Source organism: Gadus chalcogrammus, chromosome 1, assembly GCF_026213295.1.
Source record: "Gadus chalcogrammus isolate NIFS_2021 chromosome 1, NIFS_Gcha_1.0, whole genome shotgun sequence".
NCBI classification, from domain to species: Eukaryota; Metazoa; Chordata; class Actinopteri; order Gadiformes; family Gadidae; genus Gadus; species Gadus chalcogrammus.
In genome coordinates this window covers 11,155,173-11,169,594 of record NC_079412.1, presented here as the reverse complement: position 1 = coordinate 11,169,594, position 14,422 = coordinate 11,155,173, and the positions used below count along the sequence as shown (strand labels likewise).

Genomic DNA, 14,422 nt, shown 5'->3' with positions numbered 1-14,422 from the left:
CTCGTGTTGTGCTCCTCATGTTTGAGGTTCTTCGTCAGCAACAAATGTCAAACCCACACACGTGCCCCCGTGGATCAGGCAGCTGCTGATAGAGGAGGTGGTGGGGGGGGGGGTGAATGGTGGGCCTTATCGTCACTAAATGATTCATCGTCCTCTTAGTGTTGCCTTGAATTAATTGTGTCACTCATTAGAACGGCCGTGAGCAGTGATGAGTGATTTGAGGACTTTTAGCTTTATCTCCGGCCGTCCACTCCAGCTCATTGGCGTGAAGTTCTTCTGCACGATCCCAGTGTATCATTATGTTCTATTTCCAGAGTGGATTATAGCAGGCAGAGGAAGAGTGGGGGGATACTCCCTTTTAACGTGCACTAGTAGGAGGGGCTGGGGGGGGGGGGGGGGGGGGGGGGGTTGTAAATACAGTGGGACCTTTGTACCACACACAGACTCAGGCACCTCCACACGACAAGGTGTCAACTCAAACGAAACAACCCTGCTTCTTATTTCTTTTTTTTTTACGCCCTGCACTTTTGGTTTTAAGGGCTCCGCATGACGGAGCTGGAGGAGAATAGCCAGTCTTTCTCTCGCAGGCCTCCTCAGTCTAGTAGTTTCCATTGAGTAGGCCCTTGAAATAGCCAGCGGCCACACAGAGCACAGTCTATTCCAGCCAGAGTGCAGAGCGCCACATCAGAGCACAGAGGCAGCGGCCGTCAGCCAGCGCTGCACTGACTCCAGCAGCCGTCTCTCTACTGGCACCTTCTGTCTGCAATGCGACACACACTCACACACTCACCAACACGCACTCACACAGGCACGCACACAAACATTTTTGTTTGCGTGTGTGTGTGTGTGTGTGTGTGTGTGTGTGTGTGTGTGTGTGTGTGTGTGTGTGTGTGTGTGTGAGCCAACAGAGGGGAGTGCATATGATGAATAGTATATGTATATTTTCCTTTTAATATTGGATATGTAATGCATATGTTTACATGCATTTCCATAATGAAGCTTGAAAATACCTTATTTGTTGTATATAACTCACTTCCAATTCTGACCGGGTTCAGTTGCCATTGCTTACAAGAATAATAGTAATATTGATAATACATTTGATTTATAGCACCTTTCCCAAATCCCAAGGCGCTTCACGGTGTTGAGGAGAAACAGAAACGAGAGCAGAAAGACAGATGATGTACATTACAAATGGAACAGATGGTGTAATGGGTTATGAATGGATCCAGTGCTGGGAAAGGAACTTGATGTATGTAGTAGATAACTCCGATTTGTTGCCCAAAAATACTTTATTTTGTTATAAGAGATCCGGAAACCTGGCGAAGAAAATCTGAGCCGTTGGTTCAGGAAACACCAGATCAATGTCTTTCCTTTTCAAATCTCAGTCATGCATTAAGAGTATGCCAAATACTTTTTTTTATGGATCATGTATTGATTGTAGCATTGTGTTATTATATGTTGTAGTTGTAAGTGTCTCTTAAGAGGCGGAGGGATGAGCTGAGTGTGTTGGACTGTTGTCGAATTGGACGGATGACTCTTTTACTAATATAGTAAAACGACTCGCGCACAAACCCTGATCCTTAAGACTTCAAAGGAAACAAAGGCACGTTGTTTTGTTTTATATTTAAATGTTATATTAGACTGAAATGGTTCACAGCAATTTTTGGGCAACAAATATACTGTTGATCACTCAGTAGTATTCACTATATTTAAGGCAGAGCACAGTAGTATTTTACACATCATTACACTGCCCTCTTGTGGTGCTCAACAGCATTGGGTTTGGCCCATTTTATACCACCGTCAGACATGAACTCACTGAAAGGAGAACAGGTCTAGCCGGTTATACCATTTTTCTATAAACCAACTTTAAATAGGTCAGCGAAGAACTATAATTGTAATTTATAAATACGTATCCACTCTGGTATGTGTCACATGGTGTTGTGTTTTTCACCACTGAGATCACCACCTCTGACATCACCACCTCTGACATCACCTCCTATCCACAGGAAATCGCCAAGCGGATCCAGGAAGAGGAAGAGCAGAGGGCAAGAGGAAGAGGGCAAGAGGAGCTCAGCGATGGTATGGAGACGTACTTTATCTCTCATTGTTCTGCTTGGTTGTTTATGTCTGGGTTCTTCAGTTTAAAGGGTTCGAGAAGGGGAAGCCTGAGAAGGGGCGAGTTAACTACCCCCGACATTGCACTTTTTGAAAGGGCCATGAACTAGCAGATGGCAAGGAGTGCTGTAATCTGTGATGGCAGAAAAATAATACATTCGTCACCTTCTACCTTAAAGATGAAATGCAATCAAGTGGTGATCCTGAATGAATCTCTGATATTTGAGGGTTTTAACCGACTACAGTTTAAAGAGGACATATTATGAAAACAACACTTTTCCTGGGATTTGGGGTGTTGTTTTGGGTCTCTGGTGCTCCCACACGCATACAAACTTTGAAAAAAGTCTGTACATGATTTTTTTTGACTGAGATATGCCTTTCTGTACCCCGCCTACAGTTACCAAACGAGCGAGTCAGTCGCTGGAAATTATGGGGGCAACATTTTCGCGACGTCGGAAAGTTCTTGTGAATGACACCTCATGACCCCTATGATTCTATTTCCGTTCGGCAACTGGGGCCAGATTTTGATAACAGAGTTGCCCAGTTGGTGACGTATGGTTTACTAGTGACGCGCATGGTGGAACATGAATGTTTTACTCAATATAAAAGAATCAACCATCATATCACATCATTTATTATTGATTGACTTTGTGTGGACTGTTGGCATTGACTTTGCTCAGTTGTAAACATTGTACTGGTAAACCAGCTCTAGATAAGGGCAAGTGTTGTCTTCCATACAGTGGCAATACTGTATGTGCTTCTCATAAATAAAAGCAAAAGGATAGTAGGTGATTAGGTGAGTAGATTCCCAACACAGTGCACATGAATGGTCGCTGTCGGGAACAGCGACCACTGGCGAGCCGTCTCGTTATCACTAGGAAGATGACCATGCCTATATTCTATCCAAAAATAGATGTGTAATTTGTCATTTTGACAAATTAGCTGCCGGACTGCCGCTGAAGCTCTGGCGGCAGTCCGGCAGCTCAGATCCAGGAGCTCCTGATATTATGTATAAAATTATAGAAATACCTATATATTATATAATATTACTTGATATTATATAGATATAGTGCTCTGGGAGTCTGCAAACGGCAACAATCCCTTCTCCTCCATGCTGTGGTTCAGTCTGACAGCTCATTGGTCAATGGGCAGCAACGCATTTGCATTAAAGCTACGGCACCAGAAACAGCGCGTTCTGAAGGGACTGAAACAGAGGGGAATATTTTTTCCTAAAACCTATTTCATAACAGCTTCAAAAACATGTTTTCTGAAACTCGTATTCTATCTTTACTTGTTTCGGACACCAAAATATGTCCCCTTTAAATATGTCAATGGAAGACATGTGACCACTATTAATTGTTGCTGACATGAGATGAACCTTGGCTCCTATTTGCTCTCTCTGCCTTGCCTCCACCACTAACCCTTACCCTAAAAACACCACGAGTTCTGCAGTAGTTTCCAAGTGTTATTGCACTTTTAAAGGTTATGGTTATGAACATGAAATAATATCAGTTCAATAGGCTTTCTCTTCTGTTCATATCCAGCCGATGTGTATGCTAATACTTCTCACAGTTCAACAGCATGTATTAGGGTTGTTAAATTGCTAACAGCGGTAATCTATATTACTGTCACTGAAATGTTCGATCCACTGCACTTGCCACTAACCTCCCCCAACACCTTCCCTTGCCTTTGTCTTTGCATGTTTGGCTTAACTTAAGACGAGGACAGCAGCCCTGCTGGGCCATCATCTCCATGCCAGCACACGCATGGGCGCCTCTCTCCTCTAGTGCCGCAGCAGGCCGCCACCAGGGGGCAGTATTCCTCCGCTCCGTCTCACTCAGACCCCAGGGAAGCTGAGAGTCCCAGGAGGGTTTTCCCTCTAGCAGACACAACTCCATGGTCAAATGAAGGACAGCGGGGGGGCGTTAGGCACTCCAGGAATGAGTGGAGGCAGTGTCTGAGGGACGACTCTGAGGGCTCTGACGTGGTCTTCTACGAGGCGTCAGACGACCCGCCCCGGCGCTCGCACCGGAGGGCCGACTCTGCCCCGTGTCGGCGCCGGGTCTCTGCACGCGAGGCGCCGACGCACAGGAAGTACAGAAGCCTTCATGACGACCGCAACGTGAGAGAGGAGGAGGGGGAGGAGGAGGAGGAGGAGGAGGAGGACGCCAGGCAGCCGAGGATTCGGGAATGGGAGCGGCATCCCGGAGAGGAGAACGGCGGTCGTCACGGAGACCGGGACGGCGAGGCTGGGCGTAGGTCAACGAGGTGCAGCCGCAGCCAGTCGGTCCGGCTGTCGGACAGACGGCGGGACTCGGACGCACCCAGAACCTGGTCTCCCAGGGAGACGCCCGACCGACACGTGCGCTTTCAGGACGAGCGGCGCCGTGGGCTCCCGAGCGGTCACCATGACAACCGCAACAGCAGCGACAGCAGGGTGTGGGAGATGCTGGGGCAGGTCCTCAGAGAAAGAGGCGTGGTCGTGCGTCACGGGGTCCACAGGCCCCCGCAGCAACCCCCGGCGCCACCCCCACCTCCCGCCACGGGGCCTCAAAGCCGGCACAGCGAGGTGCATCATGGGAGTGAGGCCCCCCACGGGGACCCCCGACCACACCAGAGGGACTTTGAACGATCCTCCTCCGCCCGGCACAGTTACCATGGCGGCGGCCGGGAGCGGAGGAGGAACTCCTCGAGGAGCGACGGAGACCACAGGGACAACCAAGAGAGGCAAGATGGCCGCCCGGCCCCCGCGCAGGACAGGGACGCGCCAGGGGTCGACAGAGAGCCGAAGCTGGCCAAGAGGGAGGCGGGCGGTGGTAGCAGCAGGTGGTGGAGGGCAGAACCCAGACCCAGCCGGGACGAAGAGGAGGGGCATGATGGGGAGGGCTCCACCCCCGGCCACAGGGTTAGGGTTAGCCGCAGCACTAGCGAGCGCTGGTACCGGCGCAGAGGGGCAGCGGAGCCGCGGTGGGAGGAGGAGAACAGGGAGCAGCTGAACCGGGAAGAGGAGGTGAACAGGGAGGAGGTGAGGCGGGAGGACGAAAGGCCCCGTCTGAGAGTTCCTCAGCGGAGCCAGAGCATGACCACCCGTGGGGTGTTATCCAGGCTAGGGTGGAGGCCCACGGCGGCAGGTAACAACGCCCTCACCCCAAGTCCCGTTTCTCCGCCCCGCCGAGGCGTTTTGGGGGGTCTCTGAGCCCCACCCCTCCCCTCTCTGGGTCCTCTCGGCCAATCTATCCTCAAATCCTCGGCACACATACGGACGCGTGGACTCTCTGTCTAGCATGTCCCGGGTGGTGGTGATTCCTCTCCTGGGTGATTCCTTCTATTCAAGAACCATGAACCTGCTCTGGTCTTCTCCCTGGGCTCTACCCTGTCTTCATATCTGATAGCATCCGCCTCTATTGAATCCTGTCCTGTCTAGAGGGAATCACCGGCTGTTTTCTCTGCGTCTTCTGTGTGACCCCAATGCTTGGGAACTACCCACCACCTTTAATCAGTCTGATTCATTATACCTGCAGGAATCTCTAGAAATAATCTTTATATTCCACTCTTTGGGTTTGATTTTTGTCTTTGTTTCTTCATTCCTTCCAAGTTTGACAGTTCTTCCCTTAAGCTCTTATTCATGCCCCTCACACCCAGATATGACCTCTGACCTCTGCCCTGTGACCTGCTCTGGTTCCTCCAGGCTCCACGCTGCCGCCCCCCCAGCCCAGGGAGGGCTGTCTGGACCTGGGGGCGCTGCAGCAGGTGCTGCAGGACCAGGAGCTGGCCCTCCGGCTGCAGGAGGAGGAGGAGCGCCGCGCGAGGAGGGGCGTCAGAGAGGTGGGTTAAATAGTTAAAGGTCCAACTGGGAGGAATTTGGACAGCTCTGGCCGTTATTCTTTTAAGATGCCTCTAGGTAAAGCGGCATTCATTTTAACCGCATTGTGGATTTATTTTTGACAACCGAGGATTATTTCAGTTTCTGCAGGGCTGCACTGTTTGTATCCCTCTGCCTTGTCCCATTTCTTTCTAAGACATGTCCCGCATTTTGGCTCTAGTTTAATTGCCTAGTCCCATTTCTCACATGTTAAGACATGTCCCGCATTTGGGCTCTAGTTTAACTGGCTGTGAAGAAGGCGGGGAGGGCTGCCGTCACAGGCCAGGGTTCGACGTCAATCTAGCTGAGCGCAGCGGATTGTGGATAAACCTGTCACTGTCATTGCTGACTGCTACACTCCGCCCAACGCGGAAACTTCTGTCACTACAAACGCAAGCTAGGCAAGTTTGTTTGATATGACGGAAACTACCACAAAGGCAATGCAGCTACAACAAGTTATATTTATAACTCATTTCTTTCCCCGATGTCACATGTGGGCGACTCTGAAGTGACGCCCACATGTGATAATGTCTTTCTTTAGTTAGAAAGACGTATGACCTCTTAAGATCTTGTCAGCATTGGTAACGTGTCCAACAATGTCCAACACCAACACACTCTTTGTCCCACATTAGGTTTGTTTGGATCTGGTCCACTTAGACCAGTTGTTCTCAAACTGGTTTCGTCAGGCCCCACCTTGGGTCAAAATAAGTGTCATTTACAGCTGGAGTACATTGCACAACATTTCGTTGGTAGTAGATATGCTGTTATACATTATACGATTCTGCTTTCCCCCTCAGAATGATCCCTTCCAACCCATCTCCCTGCATTGACCCTGACCCCACCTGCAGGACACTCCCCCCCCCCCCCCCCCCCCCCCCCCCCCCCCCCCCTTGCAATACCCCCTGCGCCCCCCATTTTGACAAACTCTGCCCTAGATAGAGACAGAGGAACACTTGAGGGACGGATTAAACAAAGAAGATGACTTGATTCAAATGAAGCTCTACCAGTTAGTAACCGTGACCTCTGCCGTGTTGTCCCCAGACCGCTCGCAACTCCTACCACGAGGGGGACTTCAGGGTGGCCCAGGTGGCGCAGGACGAGGTGGGACTGCCACCTTTGAACCTCCGGCCCCATGTTTCCAGGCTCATCACAACAACCATCATAATCGTATCATGTCAACCTATTGTAACCTTGTGCTTTTCTATGTGCTGTTTGAATGACAGGAAATAGCTCGATTTATACAAAAACAAGAGATAAAGTCGAGGAGGCGGTCTCGCGAGCTGGACGGCCCAGCGTCGTGGCGGGAGCACAGAGAGATGATTAGTCACCCTGAGAGGACGGCTCCCAGGGACCCCCAGGTAATGAACAAGACCTGGGTGGAGTGGGGAGACACTTTCCATGGATTTACATCCTGTGTGTGTCGGTACTATGTACGTGTGTGCATGTCTCGATTGTGGATGTTAATACCAGTATGACGGTAACTGCTGCCATGGCTAATCATTACAAAAACTTGGCACCACATAGACTCAGCTCAAGGATTTCCTAATAAGAGTGGGTCACTGCAGGGTCAGGGGAAAAGACGAGACTCAGAAGACCTGCCCTCCCCCACAGAGGAACACTCCCCAGAGAACCAGCCGCCCAGTCCAATCTCCGACCTGACGTAACTCACTCCCACCTGGAGCACAGCGCTCCCTGTGTCTCTTATCATAGTCCAACCAGAGAGCGAGCGTGTGAATGACCTCGTGTTGGCTTTGCAGGCAAACCCAGGTGATCAGAAACATCGCTGAGGAGCTGGACCCCACCTTCAGGGCCCCGGGGCCGGGGAACCCCACGCTCAAAACCGGGCCAGCAGGTACTGAACTCGGTTGGCAATAATGAGGTTGAATCATACACTGTCAAACAAATCGTTAGCCTCATAGGTCTGAATAAGGATGAAGTATTGTATGTTTTGAATGTAAAAATAGCTGATTGGCTTAGGATATAGCCAATAAGGCAGAGTGCATCTGCACTAGCCAACGATATGGACACGTTAATTAGTGTCCGTGGACGGGTTAAGCGAATGTGTCTCCATCAACTTACACCCAACGGTTTTGAGGGTGTCTGTTTGCCTTCTAAGGAGTGTCGCGATTGTGTTAGATTTGTGCGAGGATCCATATTTGCCACATTGGGAGCAGGACTTGACTGGCCGCATGGCACTCGTCTATCGCCGAAACTCGTCGAATATAAAATCCTTCATAGCTTTTTAATAAAATATAACTGTCCACCAGGACCTTGTAAAACACAGAATACAAAGATGAACTGGCTCCCGAGATCATAACAATGATGTTCTTGTGTTACGGAGGCACTGAGAGCCCTTAAGACGGTGACGGGTCCTTTGAGGTCCACCGACCGTCAACCCGCCAAACAGCCTCCCAGACCGAGGGCGGCTGACTAGTTCTAACCAGCCCCGCCACCCCTCTCCTTCCACAGGCCCGTCCTGTCCGTCCGTCCCCGTCCCCCCCTCGGGCCCCAGCTGTGTGCTGGAGGAGCCCACCTTCATCCCGCCCACCAAGCGCCAGCCGGACAAGTCTGGGCGCAAACCAAAAGAGAAGAAGGAGAACTGCAAGCAGCAGTAGGCCCAACTGCGGTCAGCCAGGGCACCGCACCAAGAACACAACCAGAAAGAGGCCTTTTCAGGGACATCAGACACAGAGCTGCATAGCAGCAGCTCAGCTAGACTATGGGGCTTGACGTGGGGGAAGTGTGTCTGGAATAATCCGGAAGCTGGGTTTTATTTTTGTATTTTGTTTTGCCGTCCCGGCTCGCTCGCACAATACAGGCCAGAGCAGCCAAGGGAAACAGAATTGTTCCTAAGTTCCTGTTCTGGGGAACGGACTTTTCTGGCAGCGCTGTAGGCACACGATCCTGCTGTACTCGGAAGGGAAGAGCTACAGCCTCTCTGTTCTTCAGTGTTGACGAGGGTTTATTTAACTTGTGTATCTATTTTATTTTTTTCTGTCTTTTATAATGTTTCTTTATTGCATGGGAGATGTAATGTATGCATCTAAGGTTTGTAGGTACTATTTCTCTATTAGTTGGTATGAGTGATTTACAACTGCTCATAAACTGCAACTAATCTCAAGTCTCAAACTCACCTACCGCGGGCCAGCGGTTGGTGAATATGACAACGCAGATTACTAGAAATGGCTGTTTATTGTAATTTATTGTAATCTCTAAATTATATATTCTCAATTTACAGTATATGTCAGTAGCAACAACTATGTTTTAACATTCATCCGCCCATGTAGATACAGAAAGCTTATTTTCACAAATGTAAGACGATATGTTGATTACATTTATCACGTCGACTTTATAAATGTTTTTGAGCAAAACAACTGGTGTTTTTTGGGGGAGGTTTTTATGTTGCTGTTCGATTCTAAGCTTTTACGGGACCCAGTTTACTGTAATGTTGGTTGTTATATTCTAAACCGGTGGAAAGCACCCACAATGTTGCAATTGAATGTCAGAGGTTTCATTTAAGAGTACACCTACTGGAAAACAAACAGGAAATTCCATAGAGATAAGGAATAAACAATTACTTGATTACCGATGCAGGAATTGGTAACGTGAGAGTGGTGACATCTGTTTGGGAAAGACAGACTATTCTAGTTTTTTACTATCAATCCAATAATCTTTTTCTACGTCAGACATTAAGGGTTTCAATAACTGTTAAACTGCAGGACTCCACCTTTCTACAATAATAATAAAACTACTCTACCAACACAGTGAAACCATCATCTGATGAGTCACTGATTGTTAATGTATTTGTCACCGCCGTTTCAGAGAATGAGTCATAATTTTGCTTCAAGGAAAGTAGTAGGCAGTATTTCTAGCGATATGCTTTACAGAAACCTTTATTCATAAATAGCAAACCATGATGACCTTATAAATACAATGCCCACACTGTGACGAGTCCGCACTTACCAGGAAACCACTGCGTTGTTCATTCAAAACTCCATAAAAATTTGTCAACATTGCATGTTAACACTCATTTGCTAGAACATTTACAAAATGGATGTTCAACCATTTTATTTTCCTTTTAAGATAGTTAATCACCTTTAACTCAGTTCACTAAGTGCAGTTGTTTTGTAACTGAACGAAATTGTAACCTCGACTTAAAAAAGCAATTCCATCCTATTTACATTACAAAAAACGTATTTACAATTGATAATAACACAAAAATGTCCAACAGGTATAAAGATTTCCGTAACATAATCCGTTTCAACTGACTAGCAGATGGAAACACAATGAGCTTCAGTAACCTTATTCTTCATCCAGATTTCACTACTCTGAAGAATGTAGGCCTACATCGAAAGCATCTAAAATTACAGCGAATCTATGTCCGAAAAACAGTATGATGTAAACCAAGGGATATTTAAAGTCCGCTGGGCTATATTACAGACACATTTTATACACTTAGTCCAGCCTCACATGGCAAGCAGAGAACTTGTGAATCTGTGTTCCTCTATAACCCTGTTTAACAAAGGATTGCCACAGCCCGAATTACACAGTAATAGGCGAGGCTCCTCCAGCCGTGGCTGTGTGAACGGACGGCTCGTCTTCCAGTCCAAGGTATCAACGGCAGCTCCGGGGGGATCTGCTCGTTGATCCAACAATTCTTTGGCGTCCCAGAGGGGTCCAGGGCCTGGGCAATTCACACAATGAGCTTGTGCGTGGAGCCCTCTGAGTTCTCGGAGGCCAGGGACTCTGAGCTGCTCACCTGCTCGGGCTCGTGGAAGCTGCACTCGACGGCCATGAGAGTCCTTGGCTCATCTGGCAGAGTGGAAAGAGTTTCATTTGAATGTGTTGAATAATATATTTATTATATTATAGATATAAATGTATGTATATGTAAACAAAAAAACTAACATTATTATTCTCATTTGTCCATTAGATATTATTTTTGTTAACAATGTATTTATTTTTATGTATATGACATTTGCTAAGCAGGTTCCGGAGGGGTTTTCATATGCAAAACGTTTCCCGCCATCTGGCACGTGGCTCCAGGAAGCAATGACTCACCGGTCGGCGTCGTGATGAAAGGTGGCTTTTTGGCCATTGTTTGGCCCTTCTTTGCTTTTAATTTGGTTAAGACTCTGAGCATCAGTATGAGGGGAATGAGCAGAACCACACAGCTGACGGTTATGACTAACCACCAGGTCAGCATCGTGTCTTTTTCTGCTTAGGAAGAACAAAATAAAACCAATATTCAAGTAAATGGATTGCATGGCATTTTAATACGACCATGAACATGAGAAACACACGGCAAGAGCTAGTGCAAAAAATGAGAAAAAAACATACCATTACTCTCTTTATGTCTTTGTGTCGTAGTCGTCATTGTTGCGGTGATTGTTGCGTGAGAAACGCATCTGCTGTCAGTATACGCATCACCCTTGATCATGGATTCATATGGGTGGGTGCACTTTCTGAAACAGAAACAAAACACTAAGGTGAGAGGAGCCCGGTCAATGGCGAGGGAGGGAAGAAACGAAAGACCCAGGGCTGAATCGTACATGTTTCTCCAGGGGATACACTTCTGGTTGTTCTGGTTGTTAAAGGTCCCAGTTGGACACGGCCTGCAGTAGCCTGCACAGAGGAGACAACCGTTACATCAGTCACTCTTTAAGAGGGACTCGTTCACCAAGACAAGACCTCTGTTAACCCATAAAGAAAAACTATGCCTGTTCTTCTTATACACCGATGTATGAGCTTTACTTCAGGAGCAAGTGAATGAATGCATGCAAGAAAGGCGTCTGGTCCTACAGAGACTGAGTGTTTCTGTCTGGTTCTGACCTCCTTGGGGTCCACGGCCTCTCCCACACTGCGGGACGCAGATGGAGCAGTGCTGGTCGTTACACAGCAGAGGGTCCGGGCAGCCACACTGTGTTTCCTTGGTTCTGGTGCACGCCTCCACGGTGTGTTGAACACCTTCAGCGTTCAGTGAGGGGGAAGACAGAGGGGTTCACAGGTTTGCACACGTGACGTAACACCTATCACTTAAATGTGAAAAGAGATCAGGAAAGTGTAGACTATAGTTTAACAAAGTAACAGAGAAAGCAGAGGTAGGTTGTCTGCAGACCACCTCTGTTTCGCTGATACTTTGTTGAATTTCTAAATAAAGTTAAACTTTATTCTGCGGTTTCATGATTTTTTTCATTGTAAGAGTTTAAATGTAGTTCCTTCCACAACATGGGCAGACAGGGTGATGGGTTCACAAAGGGATCTAGAGTCTCATACCTCCACACTGTCTACACTTGGTACATGCGTTCTTTGAAGGGTCCAGGGTGAATGTGCCATTCTCACAGGGGACACAAAGTTTGTCCAGCACCGGGCCACAGTCCTGGAAGATCCGATAACCTGGGGTGGTGTAGGGGATGATAAAGAAATAAGAGACCGAAAAAATAAACAGAAGCAACTAGTGGATTGATAACAGCATGCTTGCCATCAGCGATAACTGAATCAATTTAACAGCAACATCCTCAGTTCCCCTTCCATGTAGTCAGTAGATGCTACACTATCAGATGAAGTCTGCATCCCTGTTAATGCCCTTTTTGAAACAGGGGAAAATGTTTTGGTTGTAGAATGAAAACGCAAAATGATTCTTGATAAAGGGGGGAGCCAATGAATCAGGATTTCCCACGAATACGTTCTTGTTATGATGATTAGCTTTAAGATACTGCTTTCTTAAAGCTAGTCCATCACTTTTACTTCATGTGTAGGTCTACGAGTTCAACCTTAAAGATCTATATTTAATTCTTAAAGCTTATTATATGAATCCTAAACTTAACTTACCCTCAATACATTCCGTACAGCACACGTTGTTCGTCCCACGGGGGGTCACCCAGGTATTGCAGACACCCCTCTCCGCATGACTCCAGCAGCAATGGGTCAGCAGGAAGCCGATCACTACGAACAGCATCCTTTTTCTTCCCTTATGCTTCTTCGGTATTTTTAATCCAGGTAAAAAGATCAGGAAGCAAAGACGCTCCGTTAAAAACAGCAAATTAATAAAAGAATAAATGAACGGCAAAAAAACGACTGACAATTCAGGTTAAACCAAATCCGTAATTGTATTTGGAAGTTTCCAATACATAAAGCGTCAGCCGTTTTCCTTATCCAACTTCTCTATTTAAAATCAATATCCTCTTATAACTTAGCTTCAAACTCAACTAAAGAAGCATTTGGTTGATATTTAAAAGTCCCCGGCTTCTGGTTTCAGCGAGCGATGTTGGTATTTATATCAGCCGCTCTTATGTGAGGGGCGCGTCTTCTAAAGGTCTGTCCGGGGGTGAAGGGGGGGGTTCTGTGACTGTTCAGCTTAGAAGTAACAGCAGAGAGAAAATTTTCTAGATAGGCTTGGTTCTTCTCCATTGTAGTTCCAGTCTTCACACAGGGTTGCTACTATTGGTGGGTAATGGTGCAGCATGAAACATTAACCTGTTGAAATGATCAAATAGGCTACCTCAAATGCAAGTGGGGCGATACGTGGATTTGCATAGCGACTCACGATTCGTACCTTCTTTGTGCTTACTTTGACACGTGTGTAGACTATTTTGTGAATGGGAAGGTTAAAGGTAGAAGGCTACTGTCCGAAAGATTTTGGAGCTATTATTTGAATTAATACGAAATGGCAAACACACCGCCATTTATGTGAAATGCGCTGTTTCGTATTGACAGAACCTGCTTCAGGATTGGCCAATGAGTTTTATATAATATACCGCTCCCGACTAATTTCTGACAATCAGGGACTTCGTTCATGGATCCATGTTGCCATATCGACTGTCATTTATAAATTACAGGTGCGTGAAATTAATAATTTGGCAATAGCGGATAACGGAGGGAGAAGAGGCCGGGGACCTTTATTATGGTTGTTTTGTTCCAAAATCTTGCTGTCTTTTTAATTTTCTGCTCCCCCCCTAATCTTTACAACTCTCAATCGTACCTATCTCACTTTTCTATTCATGTGAATATCCACCAAGTGACTTTTACTGGGCTCCTCCAAACACAAGGACGCAGGGTGGTGTTGAAGGTTGATGTAGAAGTTTGTAGGTAATGGTGCTGGGGCTCCATGTTGCCATTTATGAGATCTTTCCCTGAGTGTGTGTGGTGATAGCTGGTTTAACCTGTGCACACTGTGATTTGTCATTGTTCCACTAGTGTGCACAATGAGATAAAACCAAGCTCCAGAGTCCAACCAAACTGGGCCAGGGAGCAGCTGTGCAAAGGGGATTACTTTACTTTGTTTGATTTCATTTTCCTCCGAGCATTGTTTGTCTGAGCATTAAATTGTCTGCCTACAAATATTGTATTAAGAAAATTACATTGTTATGTTACTTATTTATTGCCCACCAAAGCAATCCTATTATGTGATATTTAAACAAAACTAAAACGTTCCTATTACTTAAA

At 46.9% G+C, this 14,422-nt stretch overlaps 2 protein-coding genes across 3 annotated transcripts; one reads left to right on the top strand and one right to left on the bottom strand.

Annotated features, from left to right (window-relative positions):
• The first annotated feature begins 4,294 nt into the window (after nt 1-4,294).
• On the top strand, nt 4,295-12,051 carry LOC130381569 (CLK4-associating serine/arginine rich protein-like). The gene is made up of 7 exons (XM_056589240.1): nt 4,295-5,246; nt 5,804-5,940; nt 7,019-7,078; nt 7,201-7,335; nt 7,543-7,637; nt 7,735-7,829; nt 8,447-12,051. The coding sequence occupies exons 1-7, from the start codon at nt 4,562-4,564 to the stop codon at nt 8,590-8,592; spliced, it is 1,353 nt and encodes a 450-aa protein (XP_056445215.1). The 5' UTR covers nt 4,295-4,561; the 3' UTR covers nt 8,593-12,051.
• On the bottom strand, nt 9,502-13,324 carry tnfrsf9a (tumor necrosis factor receptor superfamily, member 9a). 2 transcript variants are annotated; one of them, XM_056589251.1, is made up of 7 exons: nt 12,809-13,324; nt 12,254-12,373; nt 11,810-11,944; nt 11,530-11,602; nt 11,318-11,442; nt 11,039-11,197; nt 9,502-10,789 (listed from the first exon to the last, which is right to left on the bottom strand). In XM_056589251.1, the coding sequence occupies exons 1-7, from the start codon at nt 12,933-12,935 to the stop codon at nt 10,671-10,673; spliced, it is 858 nt and encodes a 285-aa protein (XP_056445226.1). In that variant the 5' UTR covers nt 12,936-13,324; the 3' UTR covers nt 9,502-10,670. The 2 variants fall into 2 exon arrangements, with proteins under 2 accessions (XP_056445226.1, XP_056445234.1); XM_056589259.1 differs by having other exon boundaries at nt 11,039-11,194; nt 12,809-13,320.
• Between the last annotated feature and the right edge of the window lie 1,098 nt (nt 13,325-14,422).

Bases quoted from the DNA above. Each gene is read 5' to 3' on its own strand.
- tnfrsf9a (XM_056589251.1), bottom strand. From the start codon at position 12,935: ATGCTGTTCGTAGTGATCGGCTTCCTGCTGACCCATTGCTGCTGGAGT. The intron at 12,374-12,808 runs GTAAGTTAAGTT...ACACCACCCCAG, and splicing joins CTGTACGGAATGTATTGAGG to GTTATCGGATCTTCCAGGAC. The intron at 11,603-11,809 runs GTCAGAACCAGA...TCCTCTGTGCAG, and splicing joins AGGCCGTGGACCCCAAGGAG to GCTACTGCAGGCCGTGTCCA.
- LOC130381569 (XM_056589240.1), top strand. From the start codon at position 4,562: ATGCTGGGGCAGGTCCTCAGAGAAAGAGGCGTGGTCGTGCGTCACGGG. The intron at 5,247-5,803 runs GTAACAACGCCC...TGGTTCCTCCAG, and splicing joins GTGGAGGCCCACGGCGGCAG to GCTCCACGCTGCCGCCCCCC. The intron at 7,079-7,200 runs GTGGGACTGCCA...TTTGAATGACAG, and splicing joins CCCAGGTGGCGCAGGACGAG to GAAATAGCTCGATTTATACA.